Raw genomic sequence first — 22,623 nt, 5'->3', positions numbered from 1 at the left:
TAACTTTTTGTCTCTATGTGGGTTCTCAGTCAGCAGGGGGTGGCGGCAGAGGCTGAGGGTCCACGGAATTGACTGTGGTTGAACAAACCCGCCTTTAAAGGGTGAGGTGATGAAATTCCGACATGTGCTACAACGTGGATGAATCTTGAGGACGATCTGCTAAGTCAAATAAGCCAGAAACAAAAGGACAAATTTTGTATGATTCCACTTCCATGAGGTAATACACGAGGTAATGAATTTGCTAGAACAGGCAAATTCATCAAGACCAGAAGTAGAACAGAGGTGACCGGGTGTTGGGGCGGGGGGGGGGGGAGTCAGTGTTTAATGGGTGAGGGGTTTCAGTTTGCGAAGGTAAAGTTCTGGAGGTGGATGGTGGGGATGGTAGCACATCGTTGTGAATGTACTTCACGCCACCGAACTGTATACTTTAAGCATACATTTTTAACCAGTTTTAAAATGGGGTGGAGAACACACCCCCAGAAGCTTTGATCAGGAGAAGAGTTCTGGAGAAGGGGGGCTCGCTCCACAGGCTGCCTTGTGCCTCATTCTGCCACCTCCAGCCGACTGGCTGAGGGTGGGCAGGCCGAGGGGTTTTCACAAGGGACTCTCTGCCCCCATTCCCTGAGGAACTAGAGAAGCTGCCACGATGACCTATCCTCTCCCCAGGGTTCTGCCTCGTGTAGGAATCACAGGCTAGTGATGACCCTCAGCTTCAGCCATGGTCTTCCTCCCTCTGGAAGGCCCAGATGGGCTGGATGGGCTATGAGGACCCACCAGTGCTGGTCAAGTTGCCACAGCAGTGGTGTGGCCAACATCACACTAAGGTGGTGAGAGGGAAGCCCTGCTCTCCTGGGACCCCTGTGGGACACCCTCCCCAGCTCCGGGGCTAGGGTGCCTGCAGCCCCTCCTTGCCTTCCCAGTCACTGTTCAAACCCACCAGCCCTTCCGACAGAGCTGCAAATAGACACCAAGCCCTCCGGGAAGCTATTTTTAGGATTCATCTGTTCTTTCTGATTTCTTCTCTAGATTCCATATTCTCCCACCCCCAGATCTGAAAAAGCTAAAGTCTCTGGAAATCGTTCATCATCCCCCTCTCCAGGTGCTCCCTCTCGCTGGGCGGCTCAGCTGCAGCTGTGCCTACACCCCCACCCTCCTGTACCGCTCCCTCTTTCTTTCTTCTTCCCCACCCTCACCCTCTGGTTCCCCAGCTCCACAGGCAGCATGGAAAGCAGGCTGTTTGTCTGACATCATCTTCCACTCCCTGGCCTGCTAAGAGTTACTCACTCAGGCAATCCCTGCTCCACCAGAGGAGACTGTCCAATTGCCAGGCAACCCACCGTTGGCCAATCACGGTGCTTGGAGATGATGTCATGCCGAGAGCAGAGCAGTGGTGCTGATGAGAGAGAAGCCCAGGGTACCACTAATTGAGGGAGTGAGGAGGCGAACAGCTCGCTTCTAACTGGACTGCAGGTAAGTAGAAATGAAATGCAAATTATTTGAAGCTTTTCAGACAAAAGACAAACAAAACCCAAACAGCAGCTGCAGAGAGGAGAAGTGAGGGGTCTGGAATCTATTGTGTCACCATTGGCTTCACTCAGTGGATTAAACTTTGCCAAATCCTGGGGGAAATGGGGTGAGGCGAAGAATGGTGCTCAGCAGAGGGGCGAGGGGGCTGCAGACGCTCCTTCGATTCCTGAGCTCAGGAGACAGAGGGCGGGTGGACCTGCCAGGGTCTCTTGGGTCAGATGTCCATGGTGAGTTCTTTCTGCATAAAAATGTTTTGTTGCTGAGGGAGAACGGATTTGTTCTGAGTCCGGCTTCCCCTGGAGCCGGTTCTGACCTCCAGCCCCCTTTCAAGCTAGCAGCTGCTCTGGGTTTGACATTTCCCTTCTCGGCCACAGCTGTTCTCAGCTCCGTTTCCCATTTGTATCATCCTTTTCCTTCTCCTCTACCTGTACTGGGTCACTTTTTTCTCTTGCTGCTAAGGATGGAATGAGATCACCGCCTCTTCCTCGCCCCGCCCCGCCCTGAGGTCAACCTGATCCTACCTGGGCGGCTCGGGAGGCAGCAAGGCTGCAAACTGCAGGAGCCACACTGCCACGCCCTGGTCCCTGCCTGTGGCCGAGCGAGGCCCCTCCTTGCTCAGCCCACCATCCTCCCAGGAGTTTAGGCATTGTCCTTTCCTCATCCCCTGGACCCAGGGGTTTGACGGCCAGTGGCCAGTTGTGTCCCCGTGTGGCGGTGCTGTCTTTGTTTTATTCCTCCCAGGAAGACACAGTCAGGTGTGGAGGGGTCCCATTGTCCTGAAAAAGGGCAGGTCTCCAGAACCCCAGGGAGGCTCCGAAAGATTCAGGCAGCCTGTTTCCAAATACCCTGGGCAGGGAGAACCCTGTGTCTCGAGGCCAAGAGAATAGTAGGAGGGCGCCAGTGGTGGTGCCGGAGCCCTGCGGGGCAGTGGGCGGTAGGAGGGAATGTGGGGGAATCTGTCTCTGCTGGGGCTGAGGCCCCCTCCACGGGGAGGAAACCTCTCCACAGGCAGGGAGTCAGGGTGCCAGGCGGAATGAGATCATCTGTCAGAGGAGGAAACAACCACTGTGCGGGAGTGAGCAGTGAGGAGGCGGCGGGGAAAGCTCTCAGCGGCGGCTCCATGGAAGGGAGCTGGCGTCTCTCAGAGACCCTGCTCTGTCCTGTGGGGCTGGCCACCCCCAAGCTCGCCCCAAACCCCTGGCTTGCTGCTAGGAACTGTGCTTTCACTCCTCCTGGAAGTCCATTTATCACCACCAGTGCCTGAGCATCTGTAAGCAGGTCTCAGGGTTTCTGGAATGGGTTTGGAGAGCGTGAGGATCTTCAGCTGCTAGATGGATCCACCATAGAGCAATGTAGGGAGTGAGTTCCCCATCACAGAAACATTCAAGCAGAAGTTGGATGACTACCCAGCTGGTGGCCATAGAGGAGATTTCTGCATTGCATTGGAGATTGGTCTAGATTAGTGTTTTTCAAACTATACATTGAGACTCATTAGTGGATTCTGAAATCAATTTTGTGGATTGTAATTTTTTTAATAAAACAGAGCAGAAAAAAAAGTAAGACACCATCCCATATAATAGAGTAAATAATGTTTCTTGTTTTTACTTATGTATATTTATAAATAAATATAAATATGTTTATAAATAGATATAAATATATTACATTTTATATTTATATATAGTATATTTATAAACAGATATAAATATATTTAGGTTTATATTTCAGTTATGTGTGTGTATCAGTGACCATATATATGTATCTATATATGTATGTCAGTATCATGACATATACATATTGGATCATGATACAAAATGTATTTCTTTGTTGTGGGTCCCAGTAAGAGAAAAGTTTTGAAACATCAGGCTAAGTGACTTCTAATTGACTTTCTAACTATAAGACTATTAGCCTATGGAAAACTCTTATTAGACTGTGAACTTCTTTTTCTTAATTTTTAATTGTGATAAAATATATATAATATGAAATTTACCATTCTAACCATTTTTAAGTGTACAGTTTAGTGGCATTAGCTGCATTTACATTGTTGTGCAACCATCACCACCATCCATCCCCAAAACTTTCTTCATCTTATAAAACTGAAACTCTGTCCCCATTAAACACTAACTCCCCACCCCTCCCCCAGCCCCTGGCGACCACCATCCTACTTTCTGTCTCTATGTATCTGACTACCCTAGGCACCTCATATAAGTGGAATCTCGAGGCATTTGTCCTTTCATGACTGGCTTATGTCACTTAGCATCAAGTCCTCAAGATTCATCCATGTTGTAGACTCTGAACTTCTTGCAAGGAGAACTGTCTCGTTCCTGTGTCCCTATTACCAGGTACAAGATAAGTGCCCAAAGTCCGACTCAACCCAAGGAGTCTTGTTTTAAATGGAAAACTACATTTCTTTAGGGAGATACCTTCTTCTAAAGGACGCAGCAAAGATAGAGAGGCCTAGTCTAATGCTGTCCCTCCTGAGCAGGTTGTTGAACCGCTGGCAGGGGGGTGGTGGGAGTGTCTTGCATTTTTTATTTAATGTCTAGATTTCACTTTGGTGGAGTAAAAGAAATCCCAGGGCCTAGCCAGGTTGGTTGCCTTCTCTCACCTGACTGGGTCATTTTAACCACATTTGCCCTATGGGAGAGAAATGGGCAGACTAATAAAACTTAGAATACAGCAATAAAGTTTGAGGAACTGACACCCAGAGAACAAGGTAGAAGAACAGGAAAGAGGGTCACAGCAAAGGAAGGGAAGAGAGAAGGAGTGTCTACATTACACCAACCGTATAGAAAGAACACGAAAATTCGGTACTTTTATGTTCTTGACTTTAAATAATAATTGAATATTTAAAAAACCAAGATCATAACCAAAGAAAGGCTTAATTTTTCCTGAAGCCCTGATATCCTCTCCCTAGACCCTCTTGATATTTTTATATTATTTCCTACTGACCTGGAGATTCTCACTTGGAGACAGAATTCCCAGATATTTTGAAGTCATGAGTGGGTAAAAATGAGACATTCTTTTGGGACGGGAGATAGAAATTTTGGGGAAAAATTATAAAACATGCAAATTTTAATTTTTATGATGCCCTGTAGGGAACCAAACACTCTCCCTCCTTCTCTCCCCCTCCCTCCCTCTCTCTTGCTCCTTGTTTTTTTAGGCTTGGGAAATAAACATGCATCATGTATAATTTAGTTTGCTTATTAAATTAGAATTTGCTATATTTAGAGATGTGATAGTCTGGAAAAGGTTACTTTTCCTGTTTTTCTTTGGGGAAGAGCAAGGACAAAAAAAAAATCTCTTGCCATTTTAAAAAGCATTTTTTCAGGTTTTTACATTTTTAGTCCCACCAGGAAGACAGCAAGACACACAGATATAGGTACACCACGCCCGCCTCCCCGGACACACGCCATCCTTCTTCCCTACCAAACCTCACTGGTCTTTCCCATCAGTTAAAACTCCCTTAGGGTCCTGCTCTCAGAGGCACATGGTAGGAGGCCAGAGGGCAGAACTGATCAGAAGGGGTGGGAGCCTGGGCATGGCTGGTCTAAGTTATGACAGGGCACAGGCAACCTGGGACTTCAGAAAACAAACCAGAGAATGGGGCTCCAGAGAAAGGAGCTGAGTGCTCCCTCCAGCGTGGAAGACCAGCCGGGGAGGGGATGGGCAGAATGCAGTTCCAGTGGATCATTTGCATGTCGGTGCCCAGAAATCCAGACCAGGTAGGGAGCAAGGTCCAGACCAGGTAGGGAGCAAGGTTCAGACCAAGTCTGTGGAGGCAGATGGATAGGCTCTGTCTGCTGACAGTCCAGGCACAACTGACTGTTGATCCTGGGATGGATCTGTCTATCTTCTGCACCTGCCACCACACTAGATATGTAAGGACTCAACAAGTATTCCATGAACCCTTTCTGGAAAAAAAAATTACTCCAGAAGTAGTCTAGCGAACCAAAAAATTTTATCAAATTAAAGAGTCAAGTCCAAAAAAGTTTATGATAGTAATAATGGTCATGAAGAAAGAAAACACTAGAATTTAAAGTCATTGTCTAATTATAGTTAACATGTCTATAAAGCTGAATGCAAATGGCGACTATGTTGAGGCTATGGAATCCGTCTATTAAATGCATCGCTGTATTCCTCCCTAGTACCTTGCATAGTGCATACAGTAGGTTCTCAATGAATATTTATTGAATGAATAATGTAAGAAAGAAATCAGTAATCATAATCCGGAACTGAAAAATCCAGATCACTGCGACGAAATCAGAAGGTTTGTAGTGTGAGGAAGTAAAAGTCTGCTAAAGCTTTCATCAACACAAGGAAAACAATTAGATACTGTTTCATTCTTCCTGTAGTGAAATAAAGATGGAAATGATTTTGACTTAAAGATAAAAACAAGATGTAAAACTTACAAAGCATTGGAGGAGAACGAAAGAACAAGGAAAACAAGAGTAATATTGCAAAAGATAAGACTCTCCCTTTAGTGTAGCTAAATGTGGGCCAGAAACGTGGTCCTACTTCTCCTACTTAATCTTGGAAAAGGCACTGGACCTCTTGGGCCCTCCGTCTCCTCATCTGAAAAGGGGTGGGAAATGGAAACACTGAAGATCTCCTAGGCTCCTCCCATCTATGGCCGGAGAGCCTGACACCTGGAAATGTCTATGAGTCTATTGCTTGTTCTGCACTGACATGAAAATGATTTAGTACACTTGGTAGGTCACGTGTGTGCATTTTAACAGGGACTTTCTGAGGCAGGGCCTGATGCAGCAGTGAGCTTAACGGTGAGAAGTGTAAGCACTGGGGCCGCTCAGGACGGGCAGGAGGGTTGGAGCTGGCAAGCCTTCGTGTGCCCTTCAACCGCTCGCCTCGGCAGTCTTCTGTCGTACTTGCATTTACACTTGGCCTTGGATATGAGGATGCACCACGGAACTTTACTGGAAACAGCTGCACTTGGATGGAAGACGACTTTGGCTCAAGTCCCATCTTTGTCATTTTCTACTTATAAGACTTAGGGCAAATTAAGTCTCTTACCTGACTGATCATCTGTAAAATAGGTATAATAGTATCTATTTCACAGGATTTGAAGAGAATGAAATGATAAAATATATATGCTCAGGTTACAACTGTGTAAAAATAACAGACATAGAAAAAAAACTAGAAGGAAGTGCCAACAGCAAAAAGTAGCAAGATGACAGGGATTTCTTTTCTCTGTCACATAGATGTTCTGAAATATGATGTTAATGTGTTTGTAATTAAAGCTCTAAATATAGAATGCAGCTATATGCACTTGATGGTGCCTGGCAAACTGTAAAGCACTACGAGATATTTGTGTTTCGTGACTGGGAGTGAGATTACGAGGGCTCGTTCTGTCTGCTGAGGCTTCCAAGTGCTTTGACCTCCAGACCTCGCTCAGTACCTGGGTCACAGTGCCTTGCACTCCATCTGGTGACACTGAATGGAAGTCCAGGCCCCTGAACTTGACTTCTAATATGTTGATTCCTCTGTACATATTAAATTGAAAATAAAAATAGCCCAGAAAGCGCCATCACTGTGGATGTTTGGGGCTGTCTGTTCCCCAGACTCAATCTTCCTTCTCTGGCTCGCCTCTCAACGTCACTGTCACAACTAGGCGGGGTCCCTCACACTTAGGGCCCTGGAGCCCTCCACTTGCCAACAGGTGACCTCTCCTTGTTTCCTAGAAGCACAACGGGAGCTGCATTTCTGAGCCTGTTAGGGACTGTCTAGAAGTTCTCTTGACCACATTTCCCACCATCTCTTCCTCTTGAAGCCCTCAGAGGCAAAACTGGGGGGTGGGAGTTAGATAAGCGTCAGCTCCCCACAGGCAGGCCATCATGCACCATTCTGCATGGCCCAGTTCCCTTCTGTGCATCTCACTAGTCCTTTCCTGGCCTATGCTCTGAAACCCACTCCTTCTCCCTTCACAACACGGTACATGTTACTGCCAGAGGATTGCTGAGGGCCAGCAGAGCAGCTGCAAAACTTCCAGAGGCTCTGGATTCCCACCCAGGGGACCTATTTCGCTTTTTCATCATCAAAAACCCCTGTGGTTTTTTTAGGACCTAGCTGAGGGCTTGGCACAGAATTAAATATTCAATAAACATTGTGGAAAGAATAAAAACCACATTCATGAAAAAATAATTTATCTCCTTTTTTTTTTAACCCAAATAAGGCATAGGGCTGCCAATCAGAGACTTCTGATCAGCATAAAACAACCAGGGTTACTGTACGGAGATGATATGAGTCCATGACATTCAGGTGGTTCATACAGCTTGTTTCAGGTAATTATATAAATTCAACAGGACTTTTAAAAAGCCTGATGATAGGTGTGGATCTAAAGAGCTACTTCCCTGTACTGCTTGTGGTCAGGGTACCGGGGTCAGAACTCATTGCTTCCCTGCCCTAATTCTAGGCCAGAGTTCCTATATCATCTCTGAGCACCCTGCCAGGGACCACTCTATTCAAATCACTTTGATATGCATTAGCTTCTTATCCCTCAAAAGTAGTCCACATGGGATTTAACACATCCTGATGGCATTGTCTGGGCATTTCTTGCAGTGACAAATAAAATGCTTGCTCACTTTGGCCATGTAGGCAGTCAGAGGCATCTCAGGAGTTCAGGTGTGCACCCAGGAAATGGCCATTCAGCATCTGAGAGCTTGATGCTCTTCTCTATTGGCTCCTAGTCATTGACTGCATTACAGAAAGCCTGGGAGTGTGGGTCACCATTTCTGGTCATGTAAAAAAGTCCTTCTGGGCCAGCCCTGGTGGCATAATGGTTAAGTTCGGCGCACTCTGCTTTGGCAGCCTACCTTTGGTTCCTGGGCATTGACCTACATCACTTGTCTGTCAGTGGCCGTGTGTGGCAGCGGCTCACATACGAAAAACTAGAGGAAGATTGGCAACAGACGTTAGCTCAGGGCGAATCTTCCTCAGGAAAAGAAAAGTCCTTCTGCTATGACATCCCTTTTGCATCCCTGTCTTCATATTTGCTGCTCTGGTAGCCCCCGTGTGGGCTGTTCCCTCGATTCTGGTATGGTGGGGGAGGGAAAGGATGGGCCTGAAGGGGGAGGGCACTGACACTGGAATCCAGAGGCTTGGACTCTGGTCTCATCTCTGCCACCAACTCAATGTGACTTTTTAGGATCTCAGGTCTCCGGGGAGGAAGGTGTTGGCATTTGGAAGGGACAGTTGTTCGTCGTGTGGGATTGTTGTGTGCAACGTAGGATGTGTGGCCTGGCCGGGCCCTGCCACTGAGTGCCTGTAGCATCCCCAGTCCAGTGGCCATCAAAGAGCCTTAGTATTTCCTCTGGGTGAGAGCCCCCAGCCAAGGATCGCCCGTTCTCTTCATCTTGGACATTCTGATGTTCGAGGGGAACCGGGGGACTCTGATCTCTTCACTTTAGACATCTTTTCCCGCCACCATGTCACCATGAGATCCCTCTTCAGTCAATAGCCTTGATTCTAGGCCTTCACTATCAGCTGCCCTGCTCCCGATCAAAACTTACTCATTCTGCGTCTTACCTCCTCTCCTGATGGCCTGGATCTCTGCTTGGTGGGGTTATCGCTAACTAATTTATTTTACCAGTTATGTTAATGGTTCAGATCAGCAACAAAAATGTGTGATTACTTGATTTTCCATACAAAGACTCTCAGATGCTGGAGCTGGGGGAATTGTGTGGATCAGTTTGCAAACAGTTGGAAACAGTACTGGGTCGGATGCATACAGAAGGGCGTAACTCATTCTGGGCAGGTCCTCATCACTCTGTGCCTAGTTTCAGCTTCCAGTCTTCCCCTCCAAATCTCTTCCCCAAGATCATGCTGCCAGAAGAATCTTTTTGCACTAGGGGTATAAGCAAAAGACAGAGATGGGCTTTAGAATGAAACTACCAGCTCCGCCCCTTACTACATGTATAACTTGGTGTAATTAACCTGACTCTGCTGATCTTCCATTTTCTCATTATAAAAGAACCTCAGAGAATAAAGTGGGATAATGTCTGTGATTTTCCTGGGACCAAGCAGGTGCTAAAGAAGTGATAGCTATTATTATTATTGCTGTTATCATCAGCATCAACTCTTCCTCTCTCTCCTTATTCAAAAGACGTCAGTGGCTTCCTAATGAATAGAAAATAAAGTACAAATTTTCCCTGGTCTGGAGGTCTCGGATCTTCTCGTTCCCATTCTAGCAATTGATCCCAATGCATCCTGCACGCAGCCTAGTGGGCCTACTCCATTCCCCAATAAACCCAGTCCACACGCCCAGCATGCGGTCAAGTTCCAAATCTATTGCAAGGTTAGAGGCACTGCAGAGCCTGAATTGCATAATAACCCCATCACACTCTCACCTTTGTCATCTGAAGCTTGAGTCCTCTCACCACCTGCTAGGCTACAAGGATAACTGACAGCACAGGGGCTGGGCTGCCCAAGGAAGCCCTGCCTCTTGACCAACCAGTCTGTACCCATCGACAGTGCTTGGGAGTGAGCACTGGGCGGAGGCAGGAGGCTGCTTCCTGAGCTCCAGCTCTGGGTCTGTGGTCATTGGCTGAGTGATTGCGACACATCGGCCTTCGGTTGGGGGCCCCTTGATCTTTGCTACCACTGCATGTGGTCAGTTTCTTGGTCTTCCTTAGGGGCTATCCAAGGCCTGGGATTGGCCTCTGCCTTAACAGAAGACATGCAAGGAGTCTCTAGGGGGGCCACATATTTACCTCAACATGGAGTTTTGCCTTATGATGCTCTGATGTCTGATGTCTTGGACAGACTCTCCCACTGATGGGCCTGACCTCATGGCCTCATGCCTTCTCTGGCCTCTAATGTTTCTCAATCTTCATCTTGCCTCCCTGAATTCCTGACATTCTGTCCTCTCTGACCTTGGGCAATAACATCCCTTACTGCCCCTCTCTGTCAGTCCAAGAATAGGCCTGGTGGCCCCACTCTGTTGCAGGTAGTTTGCAGTGGCATGATGACATGACCCAAACCTCCAAGCCATTTAACAGATTCCATGGTACCATGAGAAGATTGTAGGGCCCAGGCATCCAGACTAAGGCTTGTTTGTGGGCCCTTGGTTGACTGGACATGCCTAGGAGAGTGGCCTGTGTTGTTGGTGTCTAAGATGGGAGAACAGGTGCCTAAGAGCTGTTCTGAAGGGCCTCCAGGCCATGGGTTAGCATAACCAGATCTTCCGAAGGATGTGTGTTCAATCTGGGTTCAACTCATAAGACAATCTAGAGTCCTCACGCAGCCAGGCTGAGTGCTGGGGAGGTGGGTGTGACTGGCCCCATCCAATGAGGATGCCACAGGATGTCAGTTAGGGATAAAGCTAGCCTCCCTACAGTGGCTGCCACCACCCAATGGCTTAGGACCCCTTTGCACTGCTGGGTCCTCCAGAAGAGTCTTGCCCTCCCTGCTACTCCCTTATATCCTTTCTCAGAATGTCCCATGGGCAGCAACATCTTTTGGGTCTTGAGTGCAATAGAAATGACATGACTATTGGCACGAGGATGTATAAGGGCCCCACGTACCCACAGGTACGTGTACACAGATTATCTTGAGGAGCACATCAGACCATGCGTAGACACTGGTAGCTGAGAGAAGGCGAGAGAATCAGGGATTTGAACCCTGGCTCTGTCACTTACTGAGTGTGTTAGTTCCCTGCAGCTACTGTAACAAATGACCTCAAACTTAGTGGCTTAAATCAATAGAAATTCATTCTCTCACAGTTCTGGTGTCCAGAAGGGTAAAATCAAGGTGGCAGCAGGTCCACACTTCCTCCAAAGACTTTAGGGAGGGGATCCTTCCTCTCCTCTTCCAGCTGCTGGTGGCTCCCTGCATTCCTTGGCTTGCGGCTGCACCACTCCAATCTCTGCCTCCATCTTTACATGGCCTTCTTCTCTCTGTGGGTCTCTCCTCTGTATGTCTCCTAAGGACACTTGCTGTTGGATTTTGGTACCATCTAGATCATACAGAATGATCTCATCTTGAGATACTTAGTTAAATCTGCAAAGACCCTTTCCAAATAAAGTCACATTCCATTGCAGGGGTTAGGATCTGGACATACCTTATTGGGGGACACCATCCAACCCACTATGCTGAGTGACCTTGGAAATGTCACTTAGCCTCTCTGAGCCTCAATCCTCATATCTATGAGATAGGGATAGTAATTCTATGTCACAAAGTCATCATGACAATTAAAGTGAAAGCATTTGTCACATTGTAGATTCTGTAAAATATGCAGTTTTAGTCATACAGACTCCAACCCTGTGAAATCAAGAGTTCTCAGTCACAAATCCCTTGGCTGTGCATACCACTGCCCATCTCTTGGATGTCTCCTGTTCCCTGCCCTGGTCTTCCTTCTCTGTCTCTCTGACCTGTCTTCCCTACTTGGTTCGTCCTGCTCCTAAAACTCCTAGCATAGCACAATATCTTCCACACGAGTCTTCAGGCCAGACTGGCTTCCCTGTTGTCCACAGGACCATGGAGGAACAGCAAGTACCATCTAGTTCCTTCACTGACCACAAGGGAAGAGCTTACAAGTCAGAAGGTCTTGATCCTAGACCCAGCTCTACACCTACTAGCCGTGTGACCTTAGCTGAAAGTCATAACTTCCTTGAGCCCTAGGTTCTTTGTCTGAAAGTGAAGCTGATGTTGCCTGCCTTGTCAGCCTAGCCCAGCCTCATGTGAAGATCAACTGATGTAACGTAGGTGCCAAGGACTGTAATGTGTAAGGTGCTCCATGAGGGGAGGGTCTTAATTACCACCCCCAGCTCAGGCCGAGGGGCACGGTCCCTGACTACAGCTACCAGCTCCTACAGAAGAAGCCGGCTAAGGCCCTTCCTTCTCCGGGTTTCCTTCTCTGCCTCCCCTTCCCCTGTTTGGACCTCCACTTCTGAGCCATTACCCAGGTTCAATTCTGAGGCTGCCCCCTGTCCTGGCAAGGGCTCGCTCACTCTGCCAGTCCCCTCATCAATCAGCCTGGTCATGAGCGGAGATTGTGTAGAATGGAGCCTCATGACCAGGGATGTCGCATCCAGGCACTCGGTCCCCCTCCCTGTTTACGGACTCACTGGTACTGTCAGGATCAGCTTGACTCTGAGGAGAGAGGCCCATTGTGCTGCCTCGGGAGTGGCGTGAAAGGGGCACCTCTGGCTCCAAAGCACAACAAGGAGAAGACCACGAACACACCACAGGGAGCACAGCGCTTGCAGGCCGGTTGACCTGGCTTCAAATCTCCGCTCTTTAACTTTCTAGCTGATTGACACTGAGCATGCCACATGAACCCTCTGAGCATCAGTTTCCTCATCTGCAAACGGCAACCACAGCCTTTACTTGCAGGGCTGGTGAGGACCACAGGTGATGACTCCAAAGCAGGTGTGTGGCACCTGGGAGCTACTCTGATGAAAAGTCAGAGGAAGGGAAACTAACACTTATTAAGCACCTTGTTTTTGCTGGATGCCGTAACATCCTTTTCCCATTTAATTTGTACAACTCTGTGCAGAACTAAGCACAGGTTAGACATGTGAAGTGACTGGTGACAGCCAGTAAGAGAGGTGAAGTCTGTTTGACTTCACACTGGTCTAGCCCTAAAGCCAGAGTTGAGCTCACTGCTCCCATTGGCTCCCCTGCCGCGCCCAGTCAGTGTGGACTCTGCTCCCCAGAGGGAAAAACACCTCATCAAGAAAGGAAAGGATTCTAAGTCAGTCTCTGAGTCCCGCTGCCTTGTGAAGATGCAGGCAGTGAAGGTGTTGGCTCATGCCACCCCCCGCTGGCACAGTGACCACTGAGGGTGGCTGTTCAGGGTTCTCCTAAGAAACAAATGGTAGGATATATAGAGATATATAGAAGGGATTTATTATAACAGACTGACTCACGCAATTATGAAGGCTGAGAAGTCCCACCCTCAGCCACCTGCCAGCTGCACGCCCAGGAAAGTCGGTACTGTAGTTTCAGTCTCAGTCTGGAGGCCTGAACCAGGAGCTCAGGAGAAGATGGAGGTCCCAGCTCGAGCAGAGAGAGCAAATTCGCCTTCTCTGCCTTTTTATTCTATGAGGACCCTCCACAGATCGGATGGTGCTCACCCAAATTGGTGGGAGCCATCTCTACCCAGTCTATTGACTCAAATACTTTCCATTACGGAGACACCCTCACAGACACACCTGGAAATAATGTCTTACCAGCTATCCTGGCATCCCTTAGCTCAGTCAAGTTGACACAGAAGTTAACGATCACAGTGGCCAAGGATCAAGTGGTCCCCATGATAGACACTCGCTGCTGGGCATTCCTCACTCTGTCAGATAGTGGCCTTCAGTGGAGCCCCATTGCCCTGTGTCCCCCAGACACTCCCTGCTCTGCTCCCTCCCTGCCTCTCCTGTTTTACCTCCCCCTCCTCCTTCACTCCTGGCCCAGCATCAACCAGCTTCAGATCCCCACAGACTCTGAGCTTTCTCGCACTGGCCCTTGTGTGTGCTGCTCCCTTGGCAGAATGCCCTCTCTGCCATCTCCTCCCTAATTCTGACTCATCACTGAAGACTCAGTTCAGGCGCTGCTAATGCCATGGGGCCCTTGCTGGCTCCCCAGGCCTCCTGCTGTGTATGGAGCCCTGCCACTGTGCCCCCGCCGTAATCCTGCGTGCTGATTTCTGTCTCTGCACTGAACACGTGATGACATCATTCCTGAATAATGTTCGTCCCTTCTCATAGTCAGGGTTGTCTTAAATGGGGTCAAGGAGTGCTTAGGACAGTGGTTCTTTTGGGGGAAGGGAGTAAGGGGGATCTGAAGAGGTATTCTGACATGCTCTATCCAATTCCCTCTCACCCATGGCAGAATGGGCTGAGGGAGAAAGTCTGGGGTGGGTGCAGGGAGAAATTCAGGACACATAGCTATTTCATGACCACCTCCCAGGTGATTCTGACTTAGGATTTGTCTCTCACCCTAACCCTGGCTTTGGGCCAGGCCACTGAGCTACTCAGGCAGACTGACGAACAGCCTTGATCCACACAGTTTGGGAAAACCCATCTTTGCACACTTAGGGGGCCTTAGGAAATCAGTTATGAAACCATCATTAGCACAGTGGTTGGCATTGGGGAAAGGGAGAGTGGGTGTGGAGAGGGCCTGGATGTGGGGGCAGCCGAGGTGCCTCCTGGGACTCCTGCCCCAATTGTGTAGAGACCTTCCTTACGAGAATAACCTGTCAGGGGTAAAATGCTCTCTTTTCCTCAGATTCGTGACAGTGTCCTGAGCTGTGACAGACCTACTCTGTGACTTTTAGTTGGATTCATCTCTCATATTCCAGAAAACATGACCCTCGCTGGTAGGTACAAAACCTCTTTATATGATGGGCACCACAGCCTCGGGTGTTGTTGTACACACATGCATGTACTGACAGATGCACAGAAAACAAGAAAAGGTGGACAGGAGTACACCTGAGGGTTAGAAGAAGTTCTCTCTAGACAGTTGGTGGGATCACAGCTGAGCTGTGGTCCTTTTACTTGTCTGCGTGTGCTCCTAAAAAGTTTCTACAATGTACGTGCCTGATTTTTGCAGTTCACTGTGTTTTCAGCTTGTAGAAGTACATGAGTGGGGAAGCACCCGGGCGCTGCGCTGGGGCTCAGCTGAGTGCCGAGGGAGCCTGAGCTTCAAACAAGAGGCCTTGGCCCCAGGGTGGAGGGGGGCTGCTCTGGGAGCGCAGGGCCAGGGCTGGTGGTGTGGGCTGCACGTCAACACAGCAGCTCTAACCGTGACCTCCTGGCTTTCAAAGCCTCCCCAGGCACAGAGAGACTAGACAGTGGGGGGTGGGGGGTAAGTATTGCTCCAGGCCTCACAGACAGCAGCCCCTCTGGCTTTGACCCCTGTGCTGGGAAGGCCAGGGGAGGCTCACAGCCTGACTTTGCCACCCAGTGAGGCGCAAGGCCAGAGAGATGGTGGTGAGCTTCTTCACCCTTCAGGGGAGCACTGCCGAGTACTTTGAGTAAAATGGAGGGTGGATTTCCTGTATCCTGGAGCAAAAGAAATGGACACCCTGGGCAAGTGCAGGTGGCTAGAGAGCTAGGTCCTGGGTACCAGGCTGGGATGAAGGTGCTGCTGCTTGGGGTTTTACCTGAGGGCATTTTATATTCAGTTCCACAAAGGGAGACGAGGTACTGGGGGGAAGATGGGGTCATTTGGATGCTCTGGAAGGCTCAGGTTCTAATAGGTGGGCAGAAGTGGGTCCTAATCACACAGACTAATCCAAAAGAGGGCCACTCAGAGCTAAGGGGGCTGGATCCCCGGACAGGGGTGAGCCTGGGTGGTTTGGGTGCCTCTGTGGAGCCCGGTGACCCCTGATTGCTCAGGCACCCTGACTCGCACGGATGCTGGCTTCTAAGTCTAGGAGTGGTCACCATCTTCATGTGCCGGGTGTTTTCGCAGCCTACAAAGAGAAGATGAAGGAGCTCCCACTGGTGTCTTTGTTCTGCTCTTGTTTCCTGGCCGACCCCCTGAATAAGTCGTCCTACAAATATGAAGGTAAGTGAGGGCCTCAATGTGAGAGCGACTGCTGGAGGGTTCCTGTGGTTTGTATCCATGAGTACAGCAATTTCCTGAAACTCCCCTCCCGCATCACCTTTCCTTTCCCGGAATCAGTGGCATCGCCATGGCTGATTCTGAGGGTCTAAGCCCTGTGTGAAGGCAGGTGTGGGGCCTGGACACTGAGACAGCAGCCGAAGGTCTGAATCAGACACTCTTCAGAGTGCTTTTGATCTCAGCTGTTGTGCATTTGTTTAACAAACGGATGCTGTGGAGGACGAAGAGGCTAAGCAGACAGATTTCGCCCTCAGGGAACATGTAGCCTAGAAGCGAAGACAAGATGTGGCGCAAATCGCTAGATTCCACAGTCACCAAGGCTCCTCAGTCAAGGGTAGAGAATGCTCTGGGAGGGTCCAGAGGTGGGAAGAGGACTTCCCCCTGGGTCCCCCCAAGGAGGCTCTGTGATAGCCATGCTGCCTGGGACCTGCCACAGAGTCCCAGGACGCCATGTCCCAAGACACTAGTGGGGAGCACTGAATGGCCATGTCCTGATTAGGGGGGCTGGGGAACAGGTCACCTCTCAATTTCCTGGGGGTAAAAGGAAGGGATGGGTTTGGTCTGGAAATGAGAGGTGGGAGTGCTTGGGTTACCTGAGATTGTTTTTTCTGTTTAGGCTGGTGTGGGAGACAGTGTAGGAGAAAAGATCAAAGCCAGCGGAAAGACAGTGCTGACTGGAGAGAAAGAAGAGAGCAGGGTAGGAGAGGGCGGGAGAGGTGTCAACAGGCCGAGCCATCAGATTCACAGAGGGCTGAGGAGCGGAGGGGTGGTGGGTGGTGGGTGAATGCACCCTGCTGGCCACCTGATGACGCTCCAGCAGGAGCTCACCTACGAGAGGAGCCTTGTGGCAGCAGCAAAAGCAGCAGCAGTTGCTCAGCCGTTATTAGATCTCATAGATCCTGAGACCCCCGCTCGTGGAGCCTGAGACCTTACTGTGGCTACCAACTCCTCCAGCCCCATCAGAGCCCATGACCCTAGGTGCCATGCTCAGGACAGGCCCAGAACCCTGGTTACTGGTTTGCTTTGGGGACCCCAGACCTCCCGCGTGTGTGTGCATGTAACGCATGCTTTCTGGGTGCCCATGGAGTCTTCGGGGGTGAGCAGCCCCTTTTCTGCTCTCTGCAGCAGACACAGTGGACCTGAACTGGTGTGTAATTTCTGACATGGAAGTCATCGAGCTGAACAAATGCACCTCGGGCCAGTCTTTTGAAGTCATCCTGAAGCCACCCTCCTTCGATGGGGTGCCCGAGTTCAATGCCTCTCTACCCAGGCGGCGAGACCCATCACTAGAAGAGATCCAGAAGAAACTAGAAGCAGCTGAGGAGCGAAGGAAGGTAAGTGCCATCCTTTCTTCCCTCCATCTCAGTATGAGGTGGAGGGAGCTGGAGAAGACAGGTGATGGCCCTGAGCTGGTGTCAGGTCACCACCAACCTACAGATATTTAGGCAGCATCTCCCATGTGCAGGGCAGAGAATGAGGCACCACTGAGGGAAACAAAGAAGTGGAAGTCCCCGGTCTCTAGAAGCTTACAGTTTGGCTAGGGGATAGGGATAGGCATTACATACCTCCAAGAGGTGGCCTTACACGCACAGTGACAGGAACAAGACATTGACAAACACTAAGGATTTAGGGAAAGGCTAGACAATTAAGGGAAGGGATCCTCAGTTGGGGGAGGGGCAAGAAGGTCATGGTCGGTATTTCCGCCCCTCCCCGCCACCCCCCCCCGCCACCCCCCCAGCCACCCCCCACCCCCCCGCCCCGCCACGTGCCTTCCATGGTTCCTATTGATACTATGATACCATCTCTGTGTAAACTTTTCTTCATCTTTCACGCAGAAAATAATCTTCTCCTCCCTTGAATTCCTAGAGCATTTTCTCTCTACCCCTTATGATATATGTCACATGCTAGTCTGGGGCAGAGTTATATATGTCTCATCTCTACTAGACTTTTTTCTTTCCCAAGTTACTAGACTAATGTCTGGCACATAGTATATAGTCATTTAGTATTTTTGAATGAATTAACGAATGTATGACGGCAGTGAGACAAAGGCAACTGAGGCTATGGTAGGAGAAACCAGAAGGGTCCTTGCTTCCTGCCAGCAGGCCAGGAACTAGGCTCAGGGAGGCATGTGTTCTGGGTGTGGAGCTCTTAAGTCATGATGGTAAATAAACACCCAGCATGCTCACCCACAAGGGCCTCTTTCCCTCTTTGTGCTGTCCTAGTACCAGGAAGCTGAGCTCCTGAAGCACCTGGCAGAGAAGCGAGAACACGAGCGGGAGGTGATCCAAAAAGCCATTGAGGAAAACAACAACTTCATCAAGATGGCTAAGGAAAAACTGGCCCAGAAGATGGAATCCAATAAGGAGAACCGGGAGGCCCACCTTGCCGCCATGTTGGAACGGCTGCAAGAGAAGGTAGGCGTACTCAGATGGGAGAGGAGACTCCTGGGACACTCTCTTGCTTCCACGGCAAGTATGATAGACCTATGTCTCATTTCAGGGAGCAAGCAGCCTTGAGCAGGAATGGGGATATTTTCGTTAGGCTGGATCCTTAGAGTGTTCCAAGGGATGATTTGGGAAGTCATAGGCAAGAAACATGAACCGAGCTTTGGAATTCCTTGGGGGACATGCTGCACAGCTACACAATTGAAATTTCTCATTGTATTAGGGACATTAGACCTCTTATCTTCTAGAGAGAGCCTGCCTCATGCAAGGGAGTATGGATAAGCAAGCAATTGTACATTCCTGGCTCCATCCTTGAATGGACTGATTGGATTTAATGAAAGATGAGGACTTGAGCTCTTGGCTCTAAGCCAAGGATAGGATGAGCCGAGTTGCCCATTGACCAGGAAACATGATTCTCTCCACCCGTCTTCATATAGACTGCGTCTCGAGTTTTTCCAATAGGCTACCTTTGGTCAATAAACCAAATGGTGTCACCTAAATAAGAGAAACGTGAGAGACTGGGGTTGGTCTCACATGTCAGCAGAATAATAGCCCATCCTGCTGAGAACACGCTGGCCTCATTTCCTGAGTCTCAGGCCGTCCCAGTTTCTCCTGCAGCTCCTGGGAGAGCTCCAGCTCTGTGTTTTATTTCCAGGAGCCGCCTGCTGCGCGGTGACTCCCGGGACCTGATCGGTGGCCTCGTCCCATGGTGAGCAGCGTGGTCCCCGATCCTTCCTGCCCATCCACCTAGAGTTTCAGGCCCTTGGCCACAGATACTAGAAAGATCTGGTTTCTTCAACATTCAGGGATCTGAATGTTATGTAGGCCCTGCAGCTGGCCAGCATGTGGCAGCCCCTCTGCTCTTATACCCACTCCATCCTTTTAGCGGCAGCACGGCCTCCACCAAGTGTCACATGGGAGGGAAGTGATCTGGGTCTGATTTTAGTCTTCTCCAATTATTCAGGGATGGCTTGGAGCAAACTCTTGCAGAAAAAAATCTGGGGTTGGGATAGGATGGGGCATGGGCTCTCAGGCCAAACCCACAACAAATAATTGAGGCAAGAACCGTAAGACGGTGTTTGAAAGCCTGCAAAACACTTTGATTTCCTCATACCCCTATCCTCACAACAAGTCCACGAGGTAAGCAAGATAGGCATTATCTTTATGTGACTAGTGAAGAAACCATGTCAGAGAAGGTTAAATGACTTGCCCAGGGTCACACAGCTACTAAGTGGTGGAGCTGGGGCTACAATCCAGCTCTTTGGCTACGAGTCCAGGTGGCTCTTTCAACATCTGTCTCAGGGAGACCAGCCCACAACAATCCTGCCAGTGTTTCGTCGGAGAGGGGCTACTGGAGGTCAAGGAGAGAGTCCAGAATCCTAGGGTCCTACCCCGTGGGCTCACCTGGGAATGGAGGTAGATTCTGAGGTGCAGAGATTGGGAAGGCCCATACTCTGGAGTAATAGCGTTGGAGGTGAGGTAAGATTCAAAGAAACAAGATGTCAGCGCAGACATTTGAGTGGGCCTCACTCCTCCGGGATCTTGACCCTTATTCTCCCTTGCTCAAGGGTGAAGGCAGGAGGTAGAAGGAGAGACGGGTGTGTGGTTTCTGCGCTGCTCCAGGCCAGGGACACCTTCAACAATGCCTTCTGTGTCAGCGTTTGTGTGGGTCGCTGACCATCTGCACCAGACTCACCTGGTGTAAAGTTTAAAACTGCAGATGCTTGGACCCCCCCCAGACCTACTAACCCAGCTCTTTAGGGATGGCATCTGCAGGCCTGCGGTGAACAAGCTTCCTAGGTCACGCTGACGTTTACCAAGGTTGAGAACCGCTGCCCTAGACACACTACTCCCCACACTCTCCCCAGGGCCGTGGAAAGTTCTAGGGCATCTCCAGGGACAGATCTGTAGTTTAAGGTACATCCTGGGAACCTGGACTGCCTCGGGGGGTCTACACCAGGCTGTCTTGATATCTGGATGTGACGATGCCAGTCTGGCAGAGAATATTTACTGAATACCTACTATGCGCAAGGAGCCACAGTGGGAAGTGGGAGTTATAACAAAGAAAAAGGCACGGTCCCTGTCCACAAGGAGGTCACCGTCCAACATGCGCCAGACTCATGCACAATACGGCAGACCGTGAGAAGCCCTCGAGGGGAACGCTGAAATCACAGACTTCTAGAGGGATAGAGCTTCCCATCCACGCCCCTCCCTCTAAGACCAGAGAACAGAGGCCTGATCGGTGAAGCGAGCTGGTCAAGGTCACACAGCTGGGGGGCTTTCAAAGTCATTTCCCATCTTTTGGTTTCATTACGCTGTAAAACAAAAGAGGGTCCTCTCACAACACTGGTAAGAAAGTCCACTTTTTGGAGTTGGATAACATTTCCAAAATTCTTCTGTCAGTTTAAACTTTAAGAGCCCTCATCTTTCACCAAGTGGGTTAAGACGACTTTCTCTAAGGAGACGGACAAGAAGTAAAAGCAGTGAAGTTGCCTGAGTGTGTAGGGGGCACTTCAATGAGGCCTGTCTGTTCTACCAGCAACTCTAGCAGCTACACTGAGCTGCTCCTTGTATCAAGTCCAGCAGCGCATTCAGCAAGTGCCAGGACAGCCTGGGGACGGAGGGAGAGGCTGGTGGGCCCTGGGGTCACGGTGGTGGGTCCTCCATGGGAGGTTGGCCCCAGTCCAGGAGCTCCCGGGGGGCCTCATAACAGGCTCACACACCTGCCTCCTGCTGGTCTCACCTGCCACCTTCTGCCCCTTCCCAGGAGCCTTCGCAGACCCTGCTCTTCTCCTCCTGTGGCGGCCATTCTTTGCCTTGGTTCTCTTGCCCCTCGTCCTGCATTTATCCCGGGAAGCCGTGTGTGACCTGCCCTTTTCCCTCCCTTCCCTCCCAGGACAAGCACGCCGAGGAAGTGCGGAAAAACAAGGAGCTGAAGGAAGAGGCCTCCAGGTAAAGCCCAGAGGCCAAAGAAGTTTCCAGAACAGCCGGACAGCTCCAGCAGCTCCGCAGTTCCCGAGGCAGCCTCGCCTGCCATGGCTGCTCTCCCAGCACTGGGGTTTGGGGGGAGGGGGGTGGCCGGGGCGTTTCTTCTGCTTTTGGTGTTTGTACATGTAAAGAATTGACCAGCGAAGCCATCCTATTTGTTTCTGGGGAACAATGACGGGGTGGGAGAGGGGAGAGGAGGAGAGAGGTTGGGAAGGGGAGATGGAGAAGGACTCATGGACATTGCAACCCAGCCCACCGCAGACTCAGGGCGTCTTCGGCTTTTCTTCCCAGTGAGCGTCCAGGCCCCGTGTGGAGGGCAGTTGAAAACAGGGCAGTAGAATTCCCAGTGGAGGGCAGAGTCCTGGGTGGAGGGGTGGCTGCAGGGCAGGGCAGGAGAAGCCCAGCAGGGGTGGGGGTGGGGCCGGAGGTGTGGCTTCTGCTCACAACAGGTGGGGTGAGGTCTGAGTGTGTGTGTGTGTTAACCATCATCTTTTGATCATCATGACCAATGAAACATTTACTCCAAGGCTCCAGTCCTTTATTTCCTGAATTTGTCCTTTGGGTGATTGAGCGAATATTCTTGGATTTGGCTTCCACACCCTTCAGGTGTCCCTTTTATTCTTTACTTTGACCGTCAGTGCATCTGAGGTGCTGGGTGAGGTGGGTGGAAGCATGCCAGACTTTGACATAGTTTGCTTCTGCTTTTCCTTCTTCTTTTTTTCAAAATCCCCTTTGTGGGCTGTCCGCTATTGGATTGAGTGCACTGAATTGATGAGGAAATAAATCCAACCTTCCTTTCTATGAACTGACACTCTAATATGGTTCCAAGATGTATAGTAAAAAGGAAATCCTCCTTGCTTTGGGGGTATGGGATTCTAGGTGGTCACAAAAAGTGAGAGAATAAAATATTTGTGAGTAGAAAGCAGAGGGGATCATTTCAGACCCAGTTGTCACCTTCTCCAGGACACTGAGTCATGGCTAGGAAAGGAGTCTCCCTCCTCCTCGTTCCTGCAACAGGATCGGGGGAAGCCCGTGTAGACGGGGGGTGGGGGGGTGGGGGGGTGGGGGGGGCAGCCCGTGCAGATGGGGACCC

General features: G+C 50.0%; 1 protein-coding gene across 8 annotated transcripts; it reads left to right on the top strand.

Annotated features, from left to right (window-relative positions):
• The first annotated feature begins 1,185 nt into the window (after positions 1-1,185).
• Positions 1,186-22,347, top strand: STMN4 (stathmin 4). Of its 8 annotated transcripts, none has more exons than XM_003364473.5 (8): positions 1,329-1,470; positions 14,758-14,848; positions 15,946-16,041; positions 16,715-16,795; positions 17,224-17,432; positions 18,321-18,512; positions 19,198-19,251; positions 21,439-22,347. In XM_003364473.5, the coding sequence occupies exons 2-7, from the start codon at positions 14,836-14,838 to the stop codon at positions 19,216-19,218; spliced, it is 612 nt and encodes a 203-aa protein (XP_003364521.1). In that variant the 5' UTR covers positions 1,329-1,470; positions 14,758-14,835; the 3' UTR covers positions 19,219-19,251; positions 21,439-22,347. The 8 variants fall into 8 exon arrangements, with proteins under 8 accessions (XP_005607754.1, XP_014593311.1, XP_005607753.1 ...); XM_014737824.3 differs by having other exon boundaries at positions 17,203-17,432; XM_005607696.4 differs by lacking the exon at positions 19,198-19,251 and having other exon boundaries at positions 1,207-1,470; positions 21,439-22,050.
• The last annotated feature ends 276 nt before the right edge of the window (positions 22,348-22,623 follow it).

This window comes from Equus caballus, chromosome 2, assembly GCF_041296265.1.
Source record: "Equus caballus isolate H_3958 breed thoroughbred chromosome 2, TB-T2T, whole genome shotgun sequence".
In the NCBI taxonomy this organism is placed as follows: domain Eukaryota; kingdom Metazoa; phylum Chordata; class Mammalia; order Perissodactyla; family Equidae; genus Equus; species Equus caballus.
Note: the sequence above shows the minus strand (reverse complement) of the source record. Positions and strands in the feature narration are given on the sequence as shown.

Excerpts from the sequence above, each read along its gene's own strand:
- STMN4 (XM_014737823.3), top strand. Across the intron at positions 16,042-16,714 it reads GTCGTCCTACAAATATGAAG|GCTGGTGTGGGAGACAGTGT; the intron begins GTAAGTGAGGGC and ends TTTTCTGTTTAG. Across the intron at positions 18,513-21,438 it reads TGGAACGGCTGCAAGAGAAG|GACAAGCACGCCGAGGAAGT; the intron begins GTAGGCGTACTC and ends CTTCCCTCCCAG.